Source organism: Pristiophorus japonicus, chromosome 21, assembly GCF_044704955.1.
Source record: "Pristiophorus japonicus isolate sPriJap1 chromosome 21, sPriJap1.hap1, whole genome shotgun sequence".
NCBI classification, from domain to species: Eukaryota; Metazoa; Chordata; class Chondrichthyes; family Pristiophoridae; genus Pristiophorus; species Pristiophorus japonicus.
In genome coordinates, this window is record NC_091997.1 from 91,358,591 (window position 1) to 91,383,092 (window position 24,502).

Consider the following 24,502-nt stretch of genomic DNA (forward strand, 5'->3'; position numbering starts at 1 on the left):
TCAGTAGGTCCAGGGGAAGAATTTGTAGGGCTCTGGGGAAAGAGCAGGGGAGTGGGACTAATTGGATCGCTCTTTCAAAGAGCCGGCACGATGGGCCGAATGGCCTCTTTCTGTGCTGTGATTTTTAGATTGAAGAATAAGGGAACGGCACATGTATATAAATCAATTCATGTGGAATCAGTGTTCCCAAACACAGACTGGCTTCGAATTGTGATGAGAGTGAGTGTGAAATGGGGCAGGCATTTATTGCTGCTCGGCTGTGGAATGTTGCACTGTGCCGAATGAACAGGAATCGCGCTCGGTGGGAAGTGATGGGATGTGTGCGCCCAGGCCCCTGATGTGATGAGCCAGGAGGTCTAGCCCACCCAGCCACTGGCCCCCAGAAGTAGAGGCGGGTAAAATACCCAGGGGAGCAAGTGGCAGAGTCTCCAGGTCAGTCGGTGTGAAGTGTTGAAGTGAGCCCAATTGCGCCGCTGCTCTTTTCCCCACGTGCCTCATTGCGCAGCTTGCAGTATAACTCCAGTTTCACCGAGGTTCACTTGGTGAACTGATTGCGGTGTGGGTGGCAGCGAAGGCGGCTGGGTCAGTACGTGCTGTCAGCAGGATTGTAAGTGGTCGGCTTGGGAATATCTGAAGATGAAAGACTCTGCAGGGTATAACTGTTGTGCTGCTGGAGGAGAAGCTGGGAGGGTGGGGGAAGGGAACGTTGCCTGGAGGGCGGTGGGCCAGCATTGAATTGTGAGGGTGAATGAATATTCTGGAATTTCCTTTGCTTATCTGGGAATAATCTTGTAGAATTTTTCCCATCAATTAAAATGGGGCAGGGTGTGGAGGATGCAATAGGGCAGTTGCCTGTCTCCGCCCCTGCCTCAGCTCATCTGCTGAAACCCTCATCCGTGCCTTTGTCACCTCCGGACTTGACTATTCCACTGCTCTCTCTTTTCAACCTACTGTTTTCAGCCAGATTACTGCCGGTGTGGGCGAGGGCTAAGCTCTTCCCCTCCCCTGGTCCTGCTCACTGACCACAAACCGAAAAAGTTTATCGCCAATTCCACAATTCAAGAGAATTAATTGTAATAGTTTCTTCTGTAAACTAAAATAAGAGTTTTGAGAGTTCAAAACTAAGGGACATAAATATAAGATAGTCACTAATAAATCCAATAGGGTATTCAGGAGAACCTCCTTTACCCAGAGAGTGTGAGAATGTGGAACTCGCTACCGCATGGAGTGGTTGAGGGGAATAGCAGATACACATTGAAGGGGATGATAGATAAATACATGAGGAAGAAAGGAATAGAAAGATATGCTGAGAGTGGGGCGAGGTGTGTGTGTGGAGCATAAACACTGGCACAGACCTGATGGGCCGAATGGCCTGTTTCTGTGCTGTACATTCTTTGTCAAAGATGAAAACTAGCTTGTGAATCTTGTAAGTTAATGATTTGAAAGTCGCTTTCCATGAATTTTCCCTGCAGAGACAGGTCTGCTGGTGCCCTTTATGGTCTGGATTTCACTTTATGTAAATCTGTGGTAGTAATGCAGCAGGGAAGGTGTGACCTAGGATCCCTTGATCTTCTCAATGGCCCCTTTACTCTAGGTGACTTTGGCATGTGTAACCGCAACTGATCTTTGGAAACGTTGCAGAGATCGATCAGCTCTCAATAATATCTGAGCAACTGTGTGTTGGAGTGCCAGATAGTTCAGTTCCTGGCGAAGTGCGTCCGTGATAAATAAGTTACAACTCCAATATCGTTTGTAGAACAATTACTCCATTCTAATAACTGGAGATAATAAAAAGAAAAGAATGGGATAATGTTTCTCCCTTGTAGTGGTCTGGGCCAAATATGATCTCTTATTTTCTTGTTTCCAAGCTAAATACATGGGAAGATACCAATAAATTTTTAAAAAATGATAGAAGGGAAGGAATGACACAGCAGTCAGTATCGGTGGGCTCTGTCAGTCGCTTACTCTTCCAAGCAGGCTCTTGTTATCGAGTGTGTTGTGCAACCTTGTGTTTGTCCTGGGCTTTTGACCATTTTGTTTTGCCCCCCCCCTCCCAAAACACACACTCCACCCTAGGCTGAAGCTGATGTCGCCTCTCTGAACAGACGTATCCAGCTGGTTGAGGAAGAGTTGGACAGGGCCCAGGAGCGTCTGGCCACTGCCCTGCAGAAACTGGAGGAGGCAGAGAAGGCAGCTGATGAGAGTGAGAGGTGAGGAGTTCTTTGATCGAATAAATCGCCTGATCCCTTTACCAACGAAGGTCTTATCTCTTTTACTGCTACAGGTTACTAAAACAGTCTACCAATCTCTCACTGTTTTAAAGTTGAATGTATAACAATTAACTGTGAATATCTTGTATGTCTTTTTTCAAAACTCTTAAGGTGAGGATCAACTGTGACCTGAAAAATTTGTTTTATTGCCATTAAGACATGACGAAGGAGTCGGCCATTCGGCCCCTCAAGCCTGCTCCGCCTTTCAATGAGATCATGGCTGATCTACCTCAACTCCACTTTCCCGCCTGATCCCCATATCCCTTGATTCCTTTAATATCCAAATATCTATCGATCTCTGTCTTAATTATACTCAGTGACTGTATTTATATAGCGCCTTAAATGTAGTGAAACGTCCCAAAGGTGCTTCACACGAGTGTTAGGAGACAAACAATTTGACACCGAGCCACATAAGGAGAAATTAGGGCAGGTGTCCAGAAGCTTGGTCAAAGAGAGAGGTTTTAAGGAGCGTCTTGAAGGAGGAAAGAGGTTTAGGCAGGGAGTTCCAGAGCTTGGGGCCTAGGGGGAGATAACTGAGGGAGTTGGTTGGGGGATGGTTTGTAGTTTTATTCCCCTGAACCTGTATGTTTGTGCACATTAAAAATTTAAAAGCTGAGAAATGGAACTTGACTTAAAGCAATACTTATTGTTAGACTAAATCATTGGAAGTGTTCTTGTATTCACTCTTCCCCCTCCCAACTCTTAAATTGTGTTGCAAAAAGTTGCAGCGACTGGTTCTGGAGTCGTTTTAAAACCAAAGAGTTGATTTTATTCCCAATCCTCTAGAATTATGCTGAAGTGAAGATGGACAATGAGGAATCTTGTTTCAGCTCCACCATGTCTGCCGCTGACCTTGTCTGACATCCCTGGGGTTAACGCCACTCCGTGTTGGCCCTTTAGAGGCACTCTGAACAAGTTGAAGTGTTGCTCCAGACCCCACTTTAGGGAGCTGTCCCCCATAATTGGCATTTTTGGCATGGTCCAGCATGGACAGGGTCTCCACCTTGGTCTCTGACTCAGCAAGAAAACTTTTCAATTTGATCTTTTTTTCTGTAAAAAGGGGAAATGGTTTGAACAACAAATACTACCGTTGGGACTTTTCTTCCCTTTTTTTTTTAATGTATCATCATTGGGGGAGGGGAAAGAATCTGAAGCTGGAAATCTTCGATAACAACAGTGGCGGGGCTAGGTTTGACCGACTGGTGACGGGGACCGAGGTGGGGAACACTGACACACCTGGTTCAAAGGGCAAGACAGGAACCGCACGGGACATGCCGGCCAAACCTGGAAAGAAAGACTTGCATTTTTATAGCGCCTTTCACGACCACCGGACACCTCAAAGCGCTTTACAGCCAATTAACTACTTTTGAAGTGTAGTCACTGATGTCATGTAGGAAATGCGGCAGCCAACTTGTGCACAGCAAGCTCCCACAAACAGCAATGTGATAATGACCAGATAATGTCTTTATGTTGATTGAGGGATAAATATAGGACACCGGAGAGAACTCCCCTGCTCTTCTTCAAAATAATGCCATGGGATCTATTACGTCCACCTGAGAGAGCCGACAGAACCTCGGTTTAACATCTCATCCAAAAGACTGCACCTCCGACAGTGCAGCACTCACTCCCATTGCAGTGCTGAGGATCAGCCTAGATTTATGTGCTCAAGTCCCTGGAGTGGGACTTGAACCCACAACCTTCTGAGTCGGAGGTGAGTGTGCTGCCCACTGAGCCACAGATGACACCGGAGACTGAAGATGGGCGATGAGGTTCCTGGGAGTGAAATGGAGGCTGTCCTCCAAACCTGTGTTGGCCAACCTCAAAACAATTCGGGGTCATGACCTCCCTCCCTCCCTTCCCCTAAGACTCTGCCTCCTATAATGATGGGCATTGTTGATTTCTGTGGCGTGATGCTCATCTCCATATTCTTGGCTTTCCTTTCTCCTAGAGGTATGAAGGTTATTGAGAACAGGGCCCTGAAGGATGAGGAGAAGATGGAACTGCAGGAGATCCAGCTCAAGGAGGCCAAGCACATTGCAGAGGAGGCTGACCGCAAGTATGAAGAGGTGAGTTGTTTGTGTGACCCGAGTCTTGTGTGGAGGATGAAGCCAGGGCGATAGCTTCGTAGTCCTGATGTTAAAATGAAGGAAATTGAGAACTTGTCCAATTCTGTATACAGCTGTCTTAAAATGTTTAATGTTATTCATTGAGTGGGCCATTCAGCCCCTCGTGGCTGTTCAGTCATTCAGTTAAATCATGGCTGATCTGTACCTCAACTCCGTCTACCCATCTTTGCTCCACATTCCTTGCTGCCCTTACTCAACAAAGGTCTCTCAAAGAACAGTCATGGGCACTATGGGCGGAACAGCCTCCTCTTGTACTGTATCAGTACATAAGAACATAAATAGGAGCAGGAGCCGGCCATTTGGCCCCTCGAGCCTGCTCTGCCTTAATAAGATCATGGCTGCTCTGATCTTGGCCTCAACTCCACTTCCTTTGAATTCCTTGATTCTATGGACAATCATGAGTAGATTGTGCCTGAATTTACGTTTGAGCTTTTGTTTCTTCCCCCAAGCTCGTGCATCCCGGCGCCCATGGAGGGAGGTCCACCCCGCAATGTCCCATGATGGCTGGCTGAAGCTGTGCTGTCGCCAGCAAGATCTCTGAATAACTCTTATTTTATGTCTTCAGGTTGCACGTAAACTGGTTATCATTGAGAGCGACCTGGAGCGGACTGAGGAGCGAGCAGAACTCAGTGAATCGTACGTATTCTTCCCACTGCTGTGCACTGTCTGTGAAACTAAAAAGTGCTTTCAAAGACCAACCATTAAAACATGCTTAACGTGAAATGCAACTTAAAATATTAAGTCTTTGAGTACGATGATGGCAAATCTTTAAAAATATATATATAAAATTCCTCTCATCATTTCGTAATGTCTGACCTGAACGTGGATACGAAAATAATAGCAACTTTTATTTATATAGCGCCTTTAACATAGTAAAACATCCCAAGGCGCTTCACAGCAGTGTTATAAGACAAAACAGATAAAATGATCAATTATGAGGGAACGTAATCTCATTCCACAGTGCGATCCCAGCCCGGTACTCAAAGAATTAAGGCAGCGATGAAACTCATCCAGATATGAAATGTCTTGGCTGTATCCCCTTTGGGGGTTTTTTAACGTGTTGTCTCTTCTTCACTGCATGCTTTCACTGCACACTGTTTTGTGGCCATGTGCATTTCTGGCGATCTGTTAGTCGGGCCCGCCGAGGGGAAGAGGAGGTTAGAATAATGGACCAAACCTTGAAATCTTTAGTGGCAGCAGAAGGCAAGGTACTGGAATTAATGCACTCTCTGGCCTGGCTCCACCACAATGTGCTGCCGCGCGCTCTCTCAACACTTGTGGGCTCACTGTGTGCCGAATGAGTACTGCCTTGGTGTTTAGGAAGGTCTCGCTGGCTCCCCTCTCTGCTGCCTGTTCTGCAATCTCTTGGTGTTGTGATTTCAGTCCTCATTTATGTCCTTCAGCAGTGGCCTAAAAGCAGTTGATTTTTCACTCCCCTCTGTTAAAGAAAATTTACAAACTCGTTTTCCTTGGGTAAGGAATTCTTGCATTTATCACCTATTTTATAGGTGAGAAGTGCATAGCGATATGGCTCGCTTAAAATGGATTAGATTGTGAAGGAGTCAGCTGCTTTAAGGCTACCTTTTGTGCTCTTATAAATAAAGAGCTATTTCGTTAAATCTCCTTTTTTCTTTCTCTTGCTTTCTCTCTTTAACTCACTCTTGCTCTCATGCTTTCTATCACTCTTTCTCCTTCATTCTCACTCGTGCACACTCGGCCCCATTCTCTCGCTGCCATGTGCTCGCTCTCTGCCCCGCTCCCCCATTCTCGTCCCTGCTTACGTGATCTCTCTCCTTTTTTTTTCTCTCTCTCTCGCTGCCCCTCTCTCTCTCTCGCTGCCCCTCTCTCTATCTCTCGCTGCCCCTCTCTCTCTCTCTCTCTCTCTCTCTCTCTCTCTCTCTCTCTCTCTCTCTCTCTCGCTCTCTCTCGCTGACCCTTTCTCTCTCTCTCTCTCTCTCTCTCTCTCTCTCTCTCTCTGCCCCCTCTTGCGCTCTCTCTCTCTCTCTCTCTCTCTGCCCCCTCTCGCTCTCTCTCTCTCTGCCCCCTCTCGCTCTCTCTCTCTCTGCCCCCTCTTGCGCTCTCTCTCTCTCTCTCTCTCTCTGCCCCCTCTCGCTCTCTCTCTCTCTGCCCCCTCTCGCTCTCTCTCTCTCTGCCCCCTCTCGCTCTCTCTCTCTCTGCCCCCTCTCGCTCTCTCTCTCTCTGCCCCCTCTCGCTCTCTCTCTCTGCCCCCTCTCGCTCTCTCTCTCTGCCCCCTCTCGCTCTCTCTCTCTGCCCCCTCTCGCTCTCTCTCTCTGCCCCCTCTCGCTCTCTCTCTCTGCCCCCTCTCGCTCTCTCTCTCTGCCCCCTCTCGCTCTCTCTCTCTGCCCCCTCTCGCGCTCTCTCTCTCTCTGCCCCCTCGCGCTCTCTCTCTCTGCCCCCTCTCGCTCTCTCTCTCTGCCCCCTCTCGCGCTCTCTCTCTCTCTGCCCCCTCTCGCGCTCTCTCTCTCTCTGCCCCCTCTCGCGCTCTCTCTCTCTCTGCCCCCTCTCGCGCTCTCTCTCTCTCTGCCCCCTCTCGCGCTCTCTCTCTCTCTGCCCCCTCTCGCGCTCTCTCTCTCTCTGCCCCCTCTCGCGCTCTCTCTCTCTCTGCCCCCTCTCGCGCTCTCTCTCTCTCTGCCCCCTCTCGCGCTCTCTCTCTCTCTGCCCCCTCTCGCGCTCTCTCTCTCTCTGCCCCCTCTCGCGCTCTCTCTCTCTCTGCCCCCTCTCGCGCTCTCTCTCTCTCTGCCCCCTCTCGCGCTCTCTCTCTCTCTGCCCCCTCTCGCGCTCTCTCTCTCTCTGCCCCCTCTCGCGCTCTCTCTCTCTCTGCCCCCTCTCGCGCTCTCTCTCTCTCTGCCCCCTCTCGCGCTCTCTCTCTCTCTGCCCCCTCTCGCGCTCTCTCTCTCTCTGCCCCCTCTCGCGCTCTCTCTCTCTCTGCCCCCTCTCGCGCTCTCTCTCTCTCTGCCCCCTCTCGCGCTCTCTCTCTCTCTGCCCCCTCTCGCGCTCTCTCTCTCTCTGCCCCCTCTCGCGCTCTCTCTCTCTCTGCCCCCTCTCGCGCTCTCTCTCTCTCTGCCCCCTCTCGCGCTCTCTCTCTCTCTGCCCCCTCTCGCGCTCTCTCTCTCTCTGCCCCCTCTCGCGCTCTCTCTCTCTCTGCCCCCTCTCGCGCTCTCTCTCTCTCTGCCCCCTCTCGCGCTCTCTCTCTCTCTGCCCCCTCTCGCGCTCTCTCTCTCTCTGCCCCCTCTCGCGCTCTCTCTCTCTCTGCCCCCTCTCGCGCTCTCTCTCTCTCTGCCCCCTCTCGCGCTCTCTCTCTCTCTGCCCCCTCTCGCGCTCTCTCTCTCTCTGCCCCCTCTCGCGCTCTCTCTCTCTCTGCCCCCTCTCGCGCTCTCTCTCTCTCTGCCCCCTCTCGCGCTCTCTCTCTCTCTGCCCCCTCTCGCGCTCTCTCTCTCTCTGCCCCCTCTCGCGCTCTCTCTCTCTCTGCCCCCTCTCGCGCTCTCTCTCTCTCTGCCCCCTCTCGCGCTCTCTCTCTCTCTGCCCCCTCTCGCGCTCTCTCTCTCTCTGCCCCCTCTCGCGCTCTCTCTCTCTCTGCCCCCTCTCGCGCTCTCTCTCTCTCTGCCCCCTCTCGCGCTCTCTCTCTCTCTGCCCCCTCTCGCGCTCTCTCTCTCTCTGCCCCCTCTCGCGCTCTCTCTCTCTCTGCCCCCTCTCGCGCTCTCTCTCTCTCTGCCCCCTCTCGCGCTCTCTCTCTCTCTGCCCCCTCTCGCGCTCTCTCTCTCTCTGCCCCCTCTCGCGCTCTCTCTCTCTCTGCCCCCTCTCGCGCTCTCTCTCTCTCTGCCCCCTCTCGCGCTCTCTCTCTCTCTGCCCCCTCTCGCGCTCTCTCTCTCTCTGCCCCCTCTCGCGCTCTCTCTCTCTCTGCCCCCTCTCGCGCTCTCTCTCTCTCTGCCCCCTCTCGCGCTCTCTCTCTCTCTGCCCCCTCTCGCGCTCTCTCTCTCTCTGCCCCCTCTCGCGCTCTCTCTCTCTCTGCCCCCTCTCGCGCTCTCTCTCTCTCTGCCCCCTCTCGCGCTCTCTCTCTCTCTGCCCCCTCTCGCGCTCTCTCTCTCTCTGCCCCCTCTCGCGCTCTCTCTCTCTCTGCCCCCTCTCGCGCTCTCTCTCTCTCTGCCCCCTCTCGCGCTCTCTCTCTCTCTGCCCCCTCTCGCGCTCTCTCTCTCTCTGCCCCCTCTCGCGCTCTCTCTCTCTCTGCCCCCTCTCGCGCTCTCTCTCTCTCTGCCCCCTCTCGCGCTCTCTCTCTCTCTGCCCCCTCTCGCGCTCTCTCTCTCTCTGCCCCCTCTCGCGCTCTCTCTCTCTCTGCCCCCTCTCGCGCTCTCTCTCTCTCTGCCCCCTCTCGCGCTCTCTCTCTCTCTGCCCCCTCTCGCGCTCTCTCTCTCTCTGCCCCCTCTCGCGCTCTCTCTCTCTCTGCCCCCTCTCGCGCTCTCTCTCTCTCTGCCCCCTCTCGCGCTCTCTCTCTCTCTGCCCCCTCTCGCGCTCTCTCTCTCTCTGCCCCCTCTCGCGCTCTCTCTCTCTCTGCCCCCTCTCGCGCTCTCTCTCTCTCTGCCCCCTCTCGCGCTCTCTCTCTCTCTGCCCCCTCTCGCGCTCTCTCTCTCTCTGCCCCCTCTCGCGCTCTCTCTCTCTCTGCCCCCTCTCGCGCTCTCTCTCTCTCTGCCCCCTCTCGCGCTCTCTCTCTCTCTGCCCCCTCTCGCGCTCTCTCTCTCTCTGCCCCCTCTCGCGCTCTCTCTCTCTCTGCCCCCTCTCGCGCTCTCTCTCTCTCTGCCCCCTCTCGCGCTCTCTCTCTCTCTGCCCCCTCTCGCGCTCTCTCTCTCTCTGCCCCCTCTCGCGCTCTCTCTCTCTCTGCCCCCTCTCGCGCTCTCTCTCTCTCTGCCCCCTCTCGCGCTCTCTCTCTCTCTGCCCCCTCTCGCGCTCTCTCTCTCTCTGCCCCCTCTCGCGCTCTCTCTCTCTCTGCCCCCTCTCGCGCTCTCTCTCTCTCTGCCCCCTCTCGCGCTCTCTCTCTCTCTGCCCCCTCTCGCGCTCTCTCTCTCTCTGCCCCCTCTCGCGCTCTCTCTCTCTCTGCCCCCTCTCGCGCTCTCTCTCTCTCTGCCCCCTCTCGCGCTCTCTCTCTCTCTGCCCCCTCTCGCGCTCTCTCTCTCTCTCTCTCTGGGGCCCCCCCTCTTCTCCACACCCCCCCCCCCCCACCCGTCCTGTGCGTGCTCTCTCTCTCTCTCTCTCTCTCTCTCTCTCTCTCTCTCTCTCTCTCTCTCTCTCTCTCTCTCTCTCTCTCTCTCTCTCTCCATTTTTCTCTCTCTCGTTCTCTCCCCTGTTTTTTTTTTTGCATTCCCCTCTTTCTGCTCTGCCCTAAAACAGTAAATCTGCTGAGCTTGAAGAAGAGTTGAAAACTGTGACCAACAACCTGAAGTCACTGGAGGCTCAGGCTGAGAAGGTAGGAGAGGGTGCAATCCCTGCTTTGATACCAGCCGTGTGAAACATTGCAACAAAATGATGGTCTCCATTGTCTAACTGCAGAAATTAAAACTTTCCCCTTTGCTAAAAATAGCTTTGCTGTATAATATGGTTAATCTAATGTCTTAAATTACAACCCAGGACCACTTTATAATTTAGTAAATTCTGTCTGATTGTGCATTGACCCTGTGCTAGTATAAATTGGAGCAATTCAATAGCCAGAGCAACTTTAAGAATTACAATGCTCTTTCATATTGGAGAGGGAAATAATTTCAAGTGCAGTGCCACAGTGTATGATTTTAAATGTTTGTGTAAAGATGCTTCAGATTACCCATAGCCTTTCCAAATAATACAGGGCATTTAAATATACTGAATGTATTGCTGAAACTGTTGCCATCAAATCCTTTCTGTTTGATGATTTGGAGGGGGGTCAGGCTAGCTGGTTATTTGTAGCCTATTGGAATTTTGCCCTTGATGCCTGTTGATGAGTATTTTCCTTGCTCCCCCCCCTCCCTGCAGTACTCACAAAAGGAAGACAAGTATGAGGAGGAGATCAAAGTCCTGAGTGACAAACTGAAGGAGGTGGGTGAAGCCTCCCATTGGATTTTTGTGATTCCAGCGTAGTCTCCTTTTGGTCTGGTGCTAAAACCGTGAAATCTCGTTCATGTTTTCAGGCTGAAACCCGCGCTGAGTTTGCAGAGAGGTCTGTCGCCAAGTTGGAAAAATCCATCGATGACTTGGAAGGTATGATTGTCAATCACTCTTCGAATGTCTGCTGGCTGTTAAAGTCGGCCTGTACTGTTGGTTTGTGGCCCGAAACATACCCAGCGGGCAGGTGATGCTGCACCGTCTGATGTCTCTCTCCTTTTCCACCAGAATGCTAGTGAGTGATAAACAATGGAGCTATTGGTGAGAGGAAGGTGTATAAGGTGGTACTGGTGGGTGTACAGGGTGGTAACTGATGTCAGGGAGGTGTTTAGTGTGGTAGTTGGTGAGATTTCAATAAAAAAGTTTAAATAGCATTACTTCATCATTTAGCTTTAGTGACGTTTGTTTAACATTGAAAATTGGCTGAAATAAAATCAACCCTGGCCATCCTCTATCTAGTCCACTGTCTCCATCACTTTGATTCTTTCTAAGATTCTCTCACTCTTCAGATATTGACATACTGCTTCTCCCTGGGTTGTCTTTGCCCTCTTTGGGCCAGCAGGAAATGCATGTGTTTGTGGAGGGAACTCTTCCTGATTTGTATTTAAGGTCTAGATTTTGTTTACATCCTGTAAGGAGGACATTTTTAAACCATTGACTTGTTCACCAAGGGCAGCATGTAATATTCTCTGGGGTAAATAGGTTGCATGAAGTAGCAAATTATCATTTCCTTCATTTACTGATTGATTTTTTTTTCTCTCCCCATTTTGCTCACTTGTACTTGGCTGTTCACCTGACCTCCTCCCTTTTTCTGCTCTTCTGTCTGTCTTGGATGCTGCGGCCTTTCATCATCCCTCTCATCTTTCATCATCGCCATGTCTCCTCACCTCTGCTGCCTCTGCCCCTGTAGACGAGTTGTACGCCCAGAAACTGAAGTACAAGGCGATCAGTGAGGAACTGGACCATGCTCTCAACGATATGACATCAATGTAAATCTCTTCCTCCATGCCTGTCTGCATCTGTACTCCACAACTCTCCAAATAAACTCCCTTGTACTTACTGCACCTCTTTTTCTATCTATCAAACTGATTCTTAACTCCATCCTCTGTTCCTCACCTTGTCTCTTAACTATATTTAATTTTGCAGTGCACTCATGTTTGCCGTTCCGGAACTGATTTACCTGCACTGCTTTAATGAGAATGGCGGTGTTTAAAAATGGAAGTACATTATGCATCTTCTGCATAATAGCACCCATTTAAATCAGGATGCCAGCGTTCAGAAACATAAGTGTACTGTGTCTAAATCTTCAACTCCATTTGTCTAACCCTATTTAATTCTGGAGTTCATTTGCTTTGTTTAAAACAAAAAAGAAAAAAATGGGAGTCTTGCCCAAAGCAAATATTTCAGAATTGCCAAACCAGGAATGTAAAATGCAGTCCTGAAACTTTGGTCTGTTCTCGTCGTGTGTACATCACCAGATTAACTCTGTTCTGTATTAATACCTGAGGTTCATTTGCTTTGCAAAAACGTATGTGGTTTTTGCATAATGCAAATGTGTTCCGGACAGAATTAACCAAGCATTGGATGTGGACATCTTGTGTAGTCCGAAGAATTTGGTCACATCCACTCACGAGAGTGTGTGTGTGTGTGTGTCTATGTGAGAGTGTGCACAAGTGTAACTTGTAACTCCCAATGAGTTTCCTTCTGTTGTACTAATCAATAAATTATTAGAAACCTCACACACTTTTTTTACCATCCTCTTACCATTGACTACACCTCCATCTCCTTGTGTGCCTCTAACTTTTATTTCTTTCAGGTTAGCAATACATCTTTCTTGCACTAACAGCGTATTGCAGCGCTCACCCCGAAGTTTCATTTACTTCCCGGCCACAGATACACACCTGGAAGTCTGGGCAGGATTTCCAGTTGGTGCCGGGTTTTTGTTTCCTGCACATTGCGTTTTGAACTTTTCGAAGAGCAGCCTGCTTCCGCCTGTCGATGCCGTCATTGGCTCATTCCAAATGAAACACACTGTTGGTGTGCAGTTGGCTGGTTTCAGTGGTAGTTTGATAGGCTGGCAGTCCGTAAGATTTCTGGTTTGGGGTCTGCTTTCATGTGGCAGGGGTAGGAAAGCACATGCATGTACACTATACGCACCAACCTAGCAACCATGGGGTCAGAGTTCAAATTCCCACCCAGGCAAGTTCTGACATTGCATTCAACAAATCTGGTCATTTTACGGGTTAGCACCACTGGAAGGGGCGGCAGGGGAGGAATAGGACGCTGAAAGCAGAGTATTCTATAACCCAATGGGTTCATCTGCTCCTCCTATACCTGACCCCGACTCACTTCGGAGTCACGTAGCAAACCACCTGGTTGTGAAGAAGGCCTGTCGCCGTCTTGGAGTCCCCAGGGCTGGGCCCTAATTCAGGCCTTTGCACCATCCCCATCTCTCAACATCATAAATTGTGGATAGATTAAAGTACTCTCTTTTGGAGGAGATTGTCTTCATGAGCACCGTGTTGGTGATGCAGCTTCTAGAATGACAAACGTGATTGGCCAACCTCAGTCTTGATCACACGGAGAATGAGTGTAGAACTCAGCACAGGGGAAGGCCATTCACAGAATCATACAGCACTGAAGGAGGCCATTCGGCCCATCACACTGTCCCTGCTCTTTCCCCATTCCCCTGCAAATTTTTCCTTTTTCAAGTATTTATCCAATTCCCTATTGAAAGTTACAATTGAATCTGCCCTTTCAGGCAATGTATTCCATGCCATCGTAACTCACTTTATATAACAACAAATTCTCAACTTCCCTGATTCTTTTGCCAATTATCTTAAATCTGTGTGCTCTCGTTAAACAGTTTGCTATTTACTCTATCGAAACACCTCCTATTAAATCTCCCCTGCTCTAAGGAGAACAACCCCAGCTTCTCTAGTCTCTCCACATAACTTACTCATCCCTGCCAGAGTAATCATGAAACAACAGGGAGAAAGGGAAGAGTAACCTCTGCTCGAAGAACAATCCAAGCACTCGGCCCATCGTGTCTGTGCTAGCTCTTCAACTGGAGCTGATCCCCTTTCCTGCCATTATCTGAAGTGTTACTATCTATACTACTACGATCAAGTTGTAGTGTTTATATTTGCTACACTGTTGAAATCTTAGGCCAACATCCATGCAAGATTGCTAGAATTTGGGCGTTGATTTTCAACCTGCCCATTGGTCCTGGTTGTTATGCTAAGTTTCATGGCGGATTACAGCTGCTTGCCTCTTCCAAATGGGCGCTAGGGAACATCTGTATTATAGCCCTATCTGCAGGTTATATCCTAGTGATGACCAACTCTCTAACCCATGTGGCAAATGGTGTTCTCCACATCATTTTAAGTCCGTTCTTTATGTTGGAGCGAGCTAATTGACCCGATGAGGCACTGGCCTGCCCCCTTGCTTCTCCTGCGTGGCAGGACATTGCGGCGGTTTGTGGCTGTAAAGGAGGAAGATTCGTGGGAAATAGAGGGGGACAGAGAGACACAGAATGTGAAAAGGAGGGAGAGTGATGGAAATAATAAGTTTGGTTCCTTCTGGTCTGTTTCATTTTGGAATGATCCATCTTTGTGATGAGGCAGTTTTGGCCTCCTTGTCCTGGCAGTTGGGCCATGTCAAGTTGAGAATTTGGTTTGTGGAAACGCTTCATTAGATGCTATAAATAACATTAATTAAACTGGAGACCAGAGCAGGCAGTAACTCCACTCCTGCAAAATAGGATTCAACTAATTCATTCCTATTTTAGTAAGCTCTCCTGTTCTTCCATGAACCTGCAAGATTTCAGGTTGGCATGGCCTTGCACTGGACATCAAATTGGAAAGTAGCCAAATTTTTTCAAATTCTTCGCTTGCTTTTATTTTTATGCAGTTTATTTTTTTTTTGCTTTCTGCTTTCATCTGTTTCTGCGTTCGGCCATTCATTGTTGTTCTGTACCTTTTCTCGCGCAGATAAACTGCTTCACTGCAATGCCAAAGACATCTTCAACCAGCTGGCTTTTCTTGTTTCTGAATTCTTCTTCACTCAAGTTTTTAAAAACTGGGCCGAATCTCTTCCTCTCCCTGTCCTAGCAGTTATTCCCGGCTTTCAGTCACACTCCTCATTGTACAGTGTCTCTCTTCCTAGCCTAAATGTAAAATAAATACCCTTCCAGATGAACTGTATCCTTTTGCAATTTCTTATTTATTATTGAACAGCAGCTTTGAAAAATAAAGCCGAGGTTATGCTTTACACTAGAAAGAAATGCTTTTGTGGCTGTTGCTTTTTCACTCACGTTGTGCATGTTTGCGCAGATGCCCGATAACGATTTGAGCAGACCACATGAATTGGTGCAATGTTGGGTTAAGTTGATGATCTGTGTCTGTCTGGTGTTGCCAAGTGTTTCATACAATGACTCGAAGTTGCCTCCAATTGGAAGTTTAGCCCCATCCTCCTTGAGCTGATTGTATAGAGGGATGCAGTGTGGCGACTGCACTAGGAGTTGTTGCTTCATTGGTGGGTACGGTGAACAATGGACTGAAGACATGGACCTCACCACTGCAAACCACTCCACTCCAAACCAAAACTCAAACCTGTTGTTTTTTAAAAGCTAAGTTTAATAAATATGTATCTCTCTGTGGAAAGTTCTAAGCTAGACTGGTTTCTACTGAAAGTGCTGAATGAGGATATTGGTTTTTTTTAAATTGTATTATTTCTTCCCCCGGAATACGAAGGGGCTTCCTTCTCCTTTAACATCGATCAAAGCGGCAGAATGACCCTGGTTATAATCCTGAGGCACAATGTTGGGCCCAATGAATTTGTACACCATTTATGTACAGAATCTGAGTAGTTTTAATATCCAGCTCCCTGTGCACTTCAGTTGGGTTCAATTCATGGGCACGGTTGGATACAAGCCCACCAGTTCAACTGCTCAATTCTAATGCCGTTCCACTTTGTTTAAATAGCACAACCGGGTGCTTTTTAAAAAAAAAAACTGATGTTCAGAAATTGGCAATTGAATGTTGGAGGATAAATCAACTGACTCTACCATCTTGTGTTCACTAACTCAGTAAGACATGTCGTGGGTGAGGACGGAGCTTTACCTCCCTGATCTTCCTCACTGAGCTCCGGCAGATAAAAGTTAATCACAAATTCATAGAATGGTTACAGCACAGGAGGCCATTCGGCCCATCGAACCTGTGCCAGCTCTCTGCAAGAGCACCTCAGCCAGTCCCACTCCTCCTGCCCTTTCCCTGTAGCCCTGCAATTTTTTTTTCCTTTGGCTATTTATCCAATTCTCTTTTTTGAAAGCCAAGATTGAGTCTGCCTCCACCACCTTTTCAGGCAGTGCATTCTAGATCCTAACCACTCGCTGCACAAAATGTTTTTTATGTCGCCTTTGGTTCTTCTGCCAATCACCTCAAACCTGTGTCTTCTGTTCTCGACCCTCCACCAATGGGAAGTTTCTGGACCCTTCATAATATTGATCACCTCTATCAAATCTCCCCTCAACCTTCTCTGCTCTAAGTAGAACAACCCCAGCTTCTCCAGTCTATCTATGTAACTGAAGTCCTTCATCCCTGGAACCATCTTTTCTGTGCCCTTTCTAAGGCCTTCACACCCTCCTTCAGTTCAAGGGAACTAATTGTAAGCGTTTATTCTGTAAACTAAAATAAAAGTTTTGAAGACCATTACTCGGGTCATAAATATAATAGTCACCAAGAAATTCAAAAGAAACTTCTTTACCCAGAGAGTGGTTCAAATGGGGAACTCGCTACCACATGATGTAGTTGAGGCGACTAGCACAGATACATTTAAGGGGAAGCTCGATAAGTACATGCGGGAGAAAGGAATAGAAGATTATGCTGTTGGGGTTAGATGAAGAGGGGTGGGGGCAGGCTCATGTGGAGCATAAACACCTGTTGAGCCAAATGGCTTGTTTCTTAGAACCCTAGAATGATTACAGCACAGGAGGAGGCCGTTTGGCCCATCAAGCGTGTGCTGACTCTCTAAGAGCACCTCAGCTAGTTCTGTACAGCTCATTCTATGTTGGAGCTCCTTGTCTGTGAAGCCCTCCCTGTTGCATCTGCCCTTTTTTGTTGAAGTTGCTGAGCTAGTGACCCGACCCCCCCCCCTCCCAATGGCTAATCACACTGTTTAGATGAAGTTGGACCAGGCGAAGAATGATACATCAATGGGAAAAATAGTTTTTAAAGTATTGCCTTGAGGTATTTTGACAATTGATCTAAAAAGACTTGCATTTCTGTAGTGTCTTTCATGACCACTGGACGTCTCAAAGCGCTTTACAGCCAATGAAGTACTTTTGTAGTGTAGTCACTGTTGTAATGTAGGAAACTCAGCAGCCAATTACCACACAGCAATGTGATAATGACTGGATGTTTTTGTTATGTTGATTTGAGGAATAAATATGGGCCAGGACACCGGGGATAACTTCCCTGCTCTTTTTCAAAATAGTGCCATGGGATCTACGTCCACCTGAGTAGGCTGACAGGGCCTCGGTTTATCGTCTCATCCGAAAGACAGCACCTCCGACAGGGCAGCACTCCCTCAGTACTGCACTGGAATGCCAGCCTAGATTTTTGTGCTCCAGTCCCTGGAGTGGGGCTTGAACCCACAACCTTTTTTTTATTTTCCAAGTAATAAGTGATCTCCTTATTTTTCTTACCAAAATAGAATACCTCACATTTATGTGTTGAAATTCATTTGACAATTATATGCCCAGTCTGCAAGTTTATTCATGTCTTCCTGAAATTTGTTGCAGCCCTCCTCAATATAACCCCTTCCCCACCCCCACCACCAATTTGGTGTCATCTGCAAATTTGGAGATTGTGTTTTTGATTCCAAAGTCTAGATTGTCGATGTGAATTGTGCACAGCGGTGGTCCCAGCACAGATTCTTGTGAGGATCAATTTCCATCTTCTGCCACTCTGAATAGCTACCCTTTACCACTACCCTCTGCTTTGTCTTGCCAGCTAGCCATCCATTTTGCTCATCATCATCATAGGCAGTCCCTCAAAATCGAGGAAGACTTGCTTCCACTATGGGGAGGAGTTAAACTAATATGGCAGGGGGATGGGAACCAATGCAGGGAGACCGAGGGAAACAAAATGGAAACAGGAGCAAAAGACAGAAAGGAGATGAGTAAAAGTGGAGGGCAGAGAAACCCAAGGCAAAAAACAAAGGGCCACTTTGCAGCAAAATTCTAAAGGGTCAAAGTGTGTAAAAAGGCAAGCCTGAAGGCTGAGAGCCTCAATGCGAGGAGTATTCGGAATAAGGTGGACGAATTAACAGTGCAGATAGCAGTTAACGGATATGATGTGGTTGGCATCACGAAGACATGGCTCCAGGGTGACCAAGGCTGGGAACTCAACATCCAAGGGTATTCAACATTTAGAAAGAATAGACAGAAAGGAAAAGGAGGCGGGGTGGCGTTGCTGGTTAAAGAGGAAATTAATGTAATTGTAAGGAAAGACATTGGCTTGGATGATGTGGAATCGGTATGGGTGGAGCTACAGAATACCAACAGGCAGAAAACGCTAGTGGGAGTTGTGTACAGACCTCCAAACAGTAGTAGTGATGTTGGGGAGGGCATCAAACAGGAAATTAGGGGTGCATGCAATAAAGGTGCAGCAGTTATCATGGGTGACTTTAATGTGCATATAGATTGGGCTAACCAAACTAGAAACAATACGGTGGAGGAGGATTTCCTGGAGTGCATAAGGGATGGTTTTCTAGACCAATATGTCGAGGAACCAACTAGGGGGGAGGTCATCTTATACTGGGTGTTGTGTAATGAGAGAGGATTAATTAGCAATCTCGTTGTGCGAGGCCCCTTGGGGAAGAGTGACCATAATATGGTGGAATTCTACATTAGGATGAAGAATGAAATAGTTAAGTCGGAGACCATGGTCCAGAACTTAAAGAAGGGTAACTTTGAAGGTATGAGGCGTGAATTGGCTAGGATAGATTGCCGAATGATACTTAAGGGGTTGACAGTGGATGGGCAATGGCAGACATTTAGAGACCACATGGATGAACTACAACAATTGTACATCCCTGTCTGACGTAAAAATAAAAAAGGGAAGGTGGCTCAACCGTGGCTATCAAGAGAAATCAGGGATAGTAATAAAGCCAAGGACGAGCCATACAAATTGGCCAGAAATAGCAGTGAACCCGGGGACTGGGAGAAATTTAGAACTCAGCAGAGGAGGACAAAGCGTTTGATTAGGGCAGGGAAAATAGAGTACGAGAGGAATCTTGCAGGGAACATTAAAATGGACTGCAAAAGCTTCTAAAGATATGTAAAGAGAAAAAGGTTAGTAAAGACAAACATAGGTCCCCTGCAGTCAGAATCAGGGGAAGTCATAACTGGGAACAAAGAAATGGCAGACCAATTGAACAAGTACTTTGGTTCGGTATTCGCGAAGGAGGACACAAACAACCTTCCGGCTATAAAAGGGGCCAGAGGGTCTAGTAAGAAGGAGGAACTGAGGGAAACTCCTTATTAGTCGGGAAATTGATGGGATTGAAGGCCGATAAATCCCCAGGGCCTGATGGTCTGCATCCCAGAGTACTTAAGGAGGTGGCCTTGGAAATAGCGGATGCATTGACAGTCATTTTCCAACATTCCATAGACTATGGATCAGTTCCTATGGAGTGGAGGGTAGCCAATGTAACCCCACTTTTTAAAAAAGGAGGGAGAAAACAGGGAATTATAGACCGGTCAGCCTGACATCGGTAGTGGGTAAAATGATGGAATCAATTATTAAGGATGTCATAGCAGCACATTTGGAAAGAGGTGACATGATAGGTCCAAGTCAGCATGGATTTGTGAAAGGGAAATCATGCTTGACAAATCTTCTGGAATTTTTTGAGGATGTTTCTAGTAGATTGGACAAGGGAGAACCAGTTGATGTGGTGTATTTGGACTTTCAGAAAGCTTTCGACAAGGTCCCACACAAGAGATTAATGTGCAAAGTTAAAGCACATGGGATTGGGGGTAGTGTGCTGACGTGGATTGAGAACTGGTTGTCAGACAGGAAGCAAAGAGTAGGAGTAAATGGGTACTTTTCAGAATGGCAGGCAGTGACTAGTGGGGTACCGCAGGGTTCTGTGCTGGGGCCCCAGCTGTTTACATTGTGCATTGATGATTTGGACGAGGGGATTAAATGTAGTATCTCCGAATTTGCGGATGACACTAAGTTGGGTGGCAGTGTGAGCTGTGAGGAGGATGCTATGAGGCTGCAGAGTGACTTGGATAGGTTAGGTGAGTGGGAAAATGCATGGCAGATGAAGTATAATGTGAATAAATGTGAGGTTATCCACTTTGGTGGTAAAAACAGAGAGACAGACTATTATCTGAATAGAAACATAGAAAATAGGTGCAGGAGCAGGCCATTCAGCACTTCTAGCCTGCACTGCCATTCAATGAGTTCATGGCTGAACATGAAACTTCAGTACCCCCTTCCTGCTTTCTCGCCATACCCCTTGATCCCCCGAGTAGTAAGGACTTCATCTAACTCCCTTTTGAATATATTTAGTGAATTGGCCTCAACTACTTTCTGTGGTAGAGAATTCCACAGGTTCACCACTCTCTGGGTGAAGAAGTTTCTCCTCATCTCGGTCCCAAATGGCTTACCCCTTATCCTTAGACTGTGACCCCTGGTTCTGGACTTCCCCAACATTGGGAACATTCTTCCTGCATCTAACCTGTCTAAACCCGTCAGAATTTTAAACGTTTCTATGAGGTCCCCTCTCATTCTTCTGAACTCCAGTGAATACAAGCCCAGTTGATCCAGTCTTTCTTGATAGGTCAGTCCCACCATCCCAGGAATCAGTCTGGTGAATCTTCGCTGCACTCCCTCAATAGCAAGAATGTCCTTCCTCAAGTTAGGAGACCAAAACTGTACACAATACTCCAGGTGTGGCCTCACCAAGGCCCTGTACAACTGTAGCAACACCTCCCTGCCCTGTACTCAAATCCCCTCGCTATGAAGGCCAACATGCCATTTGCTTTCTTAACCGCCTGCTGTACCTGCATGCCAACCTTCAATGACTGATGTACCATGACACCCAGGTCTCGTTGCACCTTCCCTTTTCCGAATCTGTCACCATTCAAATAATAGTCTGTCTCTCTGTTTTTACCACCAAAGTGGATAACCTCACATTTATCCACATTATACTTCATCTGCCATGCATTTGCCCACTCACCTAACCTATCCAAGTCACTCTGCAGCCTCATAGCATCCTCCTCGCAGCTCACACTGCCACCCAACTTAGTGTCATCTGCAAATTTGGAGATACTACATTTAATCATCTCATCTAAATCATTAATGTACAATGTAAACAGCTGGGGCCCCAGCACAGAACCTTGCGGTACCCCACTAGTCACTGCCTGCCATTCTGCAAAGTACCCATTTACTCCTACTCTTTGCTTCCTGTCTGACAACCAGTTCTCAATCGTCAGCACACTGCCCCCAATCCAATGGTGACAGATTAGGAAAAGGGAAGGTGCAACGAGACCTGGGTGTCATGGTACATCAGCCATTGAAGGTTGTCATGCAGGTACAGCAGGCAGTTAAGAAAGCAAATGGCATGTTGGCCTTCATAGCGAGGGGATTTGAGTACAGGGGCAGGGAAGTATTACTGCAGTTGTACGGGGCCTTGGTGAGGCCACACCTGGAGTATTGTGTACCGTTTTGGTCTCCTAGCTTGAGGAAGGACGTTCTTGCTATTGAGGGAGTGCAGTAAAGGTTCACCAGACTGATTCCGGGATGGCGGGACTGACATATCAAGAAAGACTGGACCAACTGGGCTTGTATTCACCTGGAGTTCAGAAGAATGAGAGGGGATCTCAGAAACGTTTAGAATTCTGACTGGTTTAGACAGGTTAGATGCAGGAAGAATGTTCCTAGTGTTTGGGAAGTCCGGAACTGGAGGTCACAGTCTAGGGATAAGGGGAAAGCCATTTGGGACTGAGATGGGGAGGAACTTCTTCGCCCGGGGGGTGGTGAACCTGTGGAATTCTCTGCCACAGAAAGTTGTTGAGGCCAATTCACTGAATATATTCATAAAGGAGTTAGATGTAGTCCTTACTACTAGGGGGATCAAGGGGTATGGCGAGAAAGCAGGAATGGATTACTGAAGTTGTTTGTTCAGCCATGAGCTCGTTGGATGGCGGTGCAGGCTCAAGGGGCCGAATGGCCTACTCCTGCACCTATTTTCAATGTTTCTAACCTTCTGACTCTGAGACGAGTGTGCTACCCACTGAGCTACAGCTGACACGACAGAGACCACTAAATTGGAGATCAATGGCCACTGTTGTTGGGAGACGTATTCCTTCTTGAAGGCTTATGTATGCTTGTGCATCTTTGCTGTTATGTGGCACAAGTGTCTTTTGTTATAATTAACCTAATCGCATAAATGACCTTTCCCCACAACACAAAGTATCGCTGTACGTGTAGCTATTCCTGTGCACTATGCATTGTGCATGTTCCAGTGAGGTGCTTTGACTGGCACACCCAGTTTGCATGGTCATATAACCTATTTGGGTTTATGTTGCATTGACTGAGTTACTTCTGGTAAATGGTTATAAGGAGCACTTCCACCAAGAGTCGAGTCCACACACCGGATGTTTCTTGGGGTTGCTGAGCCTCCAGGAATTGAAGATGAATCTGCAGGACACTGCTGTGAGCAGCTCAGTAGGAGAATCACAAGGGCATTGAAAAAAATGTCTTTATTTTTATTCGAAAAATGTTGAATGTGGGGGGCGAAGTGGTTTGACCGGACGGGGTAGTTGCCATTCTTGTTCCGTCTGAGCAGGTCTTATTCCTGCCAGGTGTATTGAGATTGTTGTCTGGCATATCTGGGGAGGAGCTAAAGAGGAGAATGACATTGAGATTCCTTTGTATCCAGTACTGATGGCACTCTCTTTCCCTCCTACCCATCCCCCACACATCCCCCTATCCCCGGTGTACTGGCCAATATTTATCCCTCAGTCAACATAATTAAACAACAGATTATCTGGTCATCACATTGCTGTTTGTGGGAGCTTGCTGTACGCACATTACTGCTGCGTTTCCCACATTACAAGTGACTACACTCAAAGTACTTCACTGGCTGTAAAACGCTTTGAGACATCCGGTGGTCGTGAAAGGTGTTCTATGAAGCCAAGTCCTTTCTCTCGTGCTCTCTCTCCCTTATCTCCCTTTGTTTTCTCTCTCTCTCTCTCTCTACCTTATCTCCCTTTGTTCTCTCTCTCTCTCTACCTTATCTCTCTTTGTTCTCTCTCTCTACCTTATCTCCCTTTGTTCTCTCTGTCTCTCTCTCTCCTTTTGTTTTCTCTTTGTCTCTCTCTGTCCCTTTTTGTGTTCTCTCTCTCCCTTTATCTTTCTTTCCCCCTCCCCTACTGGATGAGTGATTACACTACTGTTTGAGGTATAGATGAGTTAATGACTGGTGGAGGGGGCTGCTTTCACACTCCAAGGGCCATTTCAATTAGGAATATATATATTTTTTTAAATGTAAGTTTGAAGCCAGACGAATTTTTTTTTTTAAACTCGTCAAAGCTGGGGAATAAATCTACTATTTATTAGTAAATAAAGTCCTTTTGCCCTGGCAGGCTCCTTGCACCTCTAAATATATGCGTTATTTATGGTTCTCTTCTAATAAAGCTCTTTCTCCTCCCGTGTCCCAGTAAGTCTCCACAATCCTGGTGGATGGAATAGCATAGAATCATAGAAAATAGGTGCAGGAGTAGGCCATTCGGCCCTTCAAGCCTGCACCACCATTCAATATGATAATGGCTGATCATGCAACTTCAGTATCGCACTGCCGCCATCTCTGTACCCCTGATCCCTTTAGCCGTAAGGGCCACATCTAATTCCCTTTTTGAATATATCCAACGAACTGGACTCAACAACTTTCTGTGCTAGAGAATTCCATAGGTTCACAATTCTCTGGGTGAAAGTTTCTCCTCATTTCGGTCCTATATGGCTTACCCCTTATCCTTAGACTGTGACCCCTGGTTGTGGACTTCCCCAACATCGGGAACATTCTTCCTGCATCTAACCTGTCCAATCCCATCAGAATTTTATATGCTTCTATGAGATCCCCTCTCATTCTTCTAAATTCCAGTGACTATAAGCTAGTTGATCCAGTCTTTTTTCTTGGGTCAGTCCTGCCATCCCGGGAATCAGTCTGGCAAACCTTTGCTGCACTCCCTCAATAGCAAAAATGTCCTTCCTCAGAATAGGAGACCAAAACTGAACACAATACTCAAGGTGTGGTCTCACCAAGGCCCTGTACAACTGCAGCAAGACCTCACTGCTCCTATACTCATCCTCTTGCTATGAAGACCAACATGCCATTTCCTTCTCTGCCTGCTGTACCTGTATGCCTACTTTCAATGACTGACTGAACCATGACACCCAGGTCTCGTTGCACCTCCCCTTTTACGAATCTGTCACCATTCAGATAATCTGCCTTCCTGTTTTTGCCACCAAAGTGGATAACCTCACACTTATCCATGTGATATTGCATCTGCCATGCATTTGCCCACTCACCTAACCTGTCCAAGTCTCCCTGCAGCCTCTTGGCATCCCCCTCACAGCTCACACCGCCACCCAGCTTAGTGTCATCTGAAAACTTGGAGATATTACGCACAATTCCTTCGTCTAAATCATTAATGTATATTGTAAATAGCTGGGATCCCAGCACTGAACCTTGCAGTAACCCACTAGTCACTGCCTGCCACTCTGAAAAGGACCTGTATCCCTGCACACACAACTCGCACATTTCACCAGCAGTAACTGCAGCCCATTGGTTGCCCCCTGTCCCAATGAGTCCACTGATTTGAAAGTTGTGAAAATGTTTGCTGATGTTTTGTGAAGTTGAGTGAGAGGGAAAGAAATGAACTTTGTA

The 24,502-nt window shown here is 47.8% G+C and overlaps 1 protein-coding gene across 2 annotated transcripts in view; it reads left to right on the top strand.

Moving 5' to 3' along the window:
* The window catches only part of LOC139234175 (tropomyosin alpha-1 chain), a 40,312-nt gene that overhangs the window by 10,592 nt on the left and 5,218 nt on the right, over window positions 1-24,502 (top strand). The window contains exons 3-10 of one of the 2 annotated variants that reach the window (XM_070865215.1): window positions 2,077-2,210; window positions 4,219-4,336; window positions 4,962-5,032; window positions 9,797-9,872; window positions 10,412-10,474; window positions 10,567-10,636; window positions 11,451-11,529; window positions 14,533-14,740. In XM_070865215.1, coding sequence (XP_070721316.1) covers window positions 2,077-2,210; window positions 4,219-4,336; window positions 4,962-5,032; window positions 9,797-9,872; window positions 10,412-10,474; window positions 10,567-10,636; window positions 11,451-11,529; window positions 14,533-14,536 — 615 coding nt within the window. In that variant the 3' untranslated portion in view covers window positions 14,537-14,740. Of the gene's footprint in view, window positions 1-2,076; window positions 2,211-4,218; window positions 4,337-4,961; window positions 5,033-9,796; window positions 9,873-10,411; window positions 10,475-10,566; window positions 10,637-11,450; window positions 11,530-14,532; window positions 14,741-24,502 lie in introns of those variants that run through there. The other variant, XM_070865216.1, reaches the window with a different exon arrangement.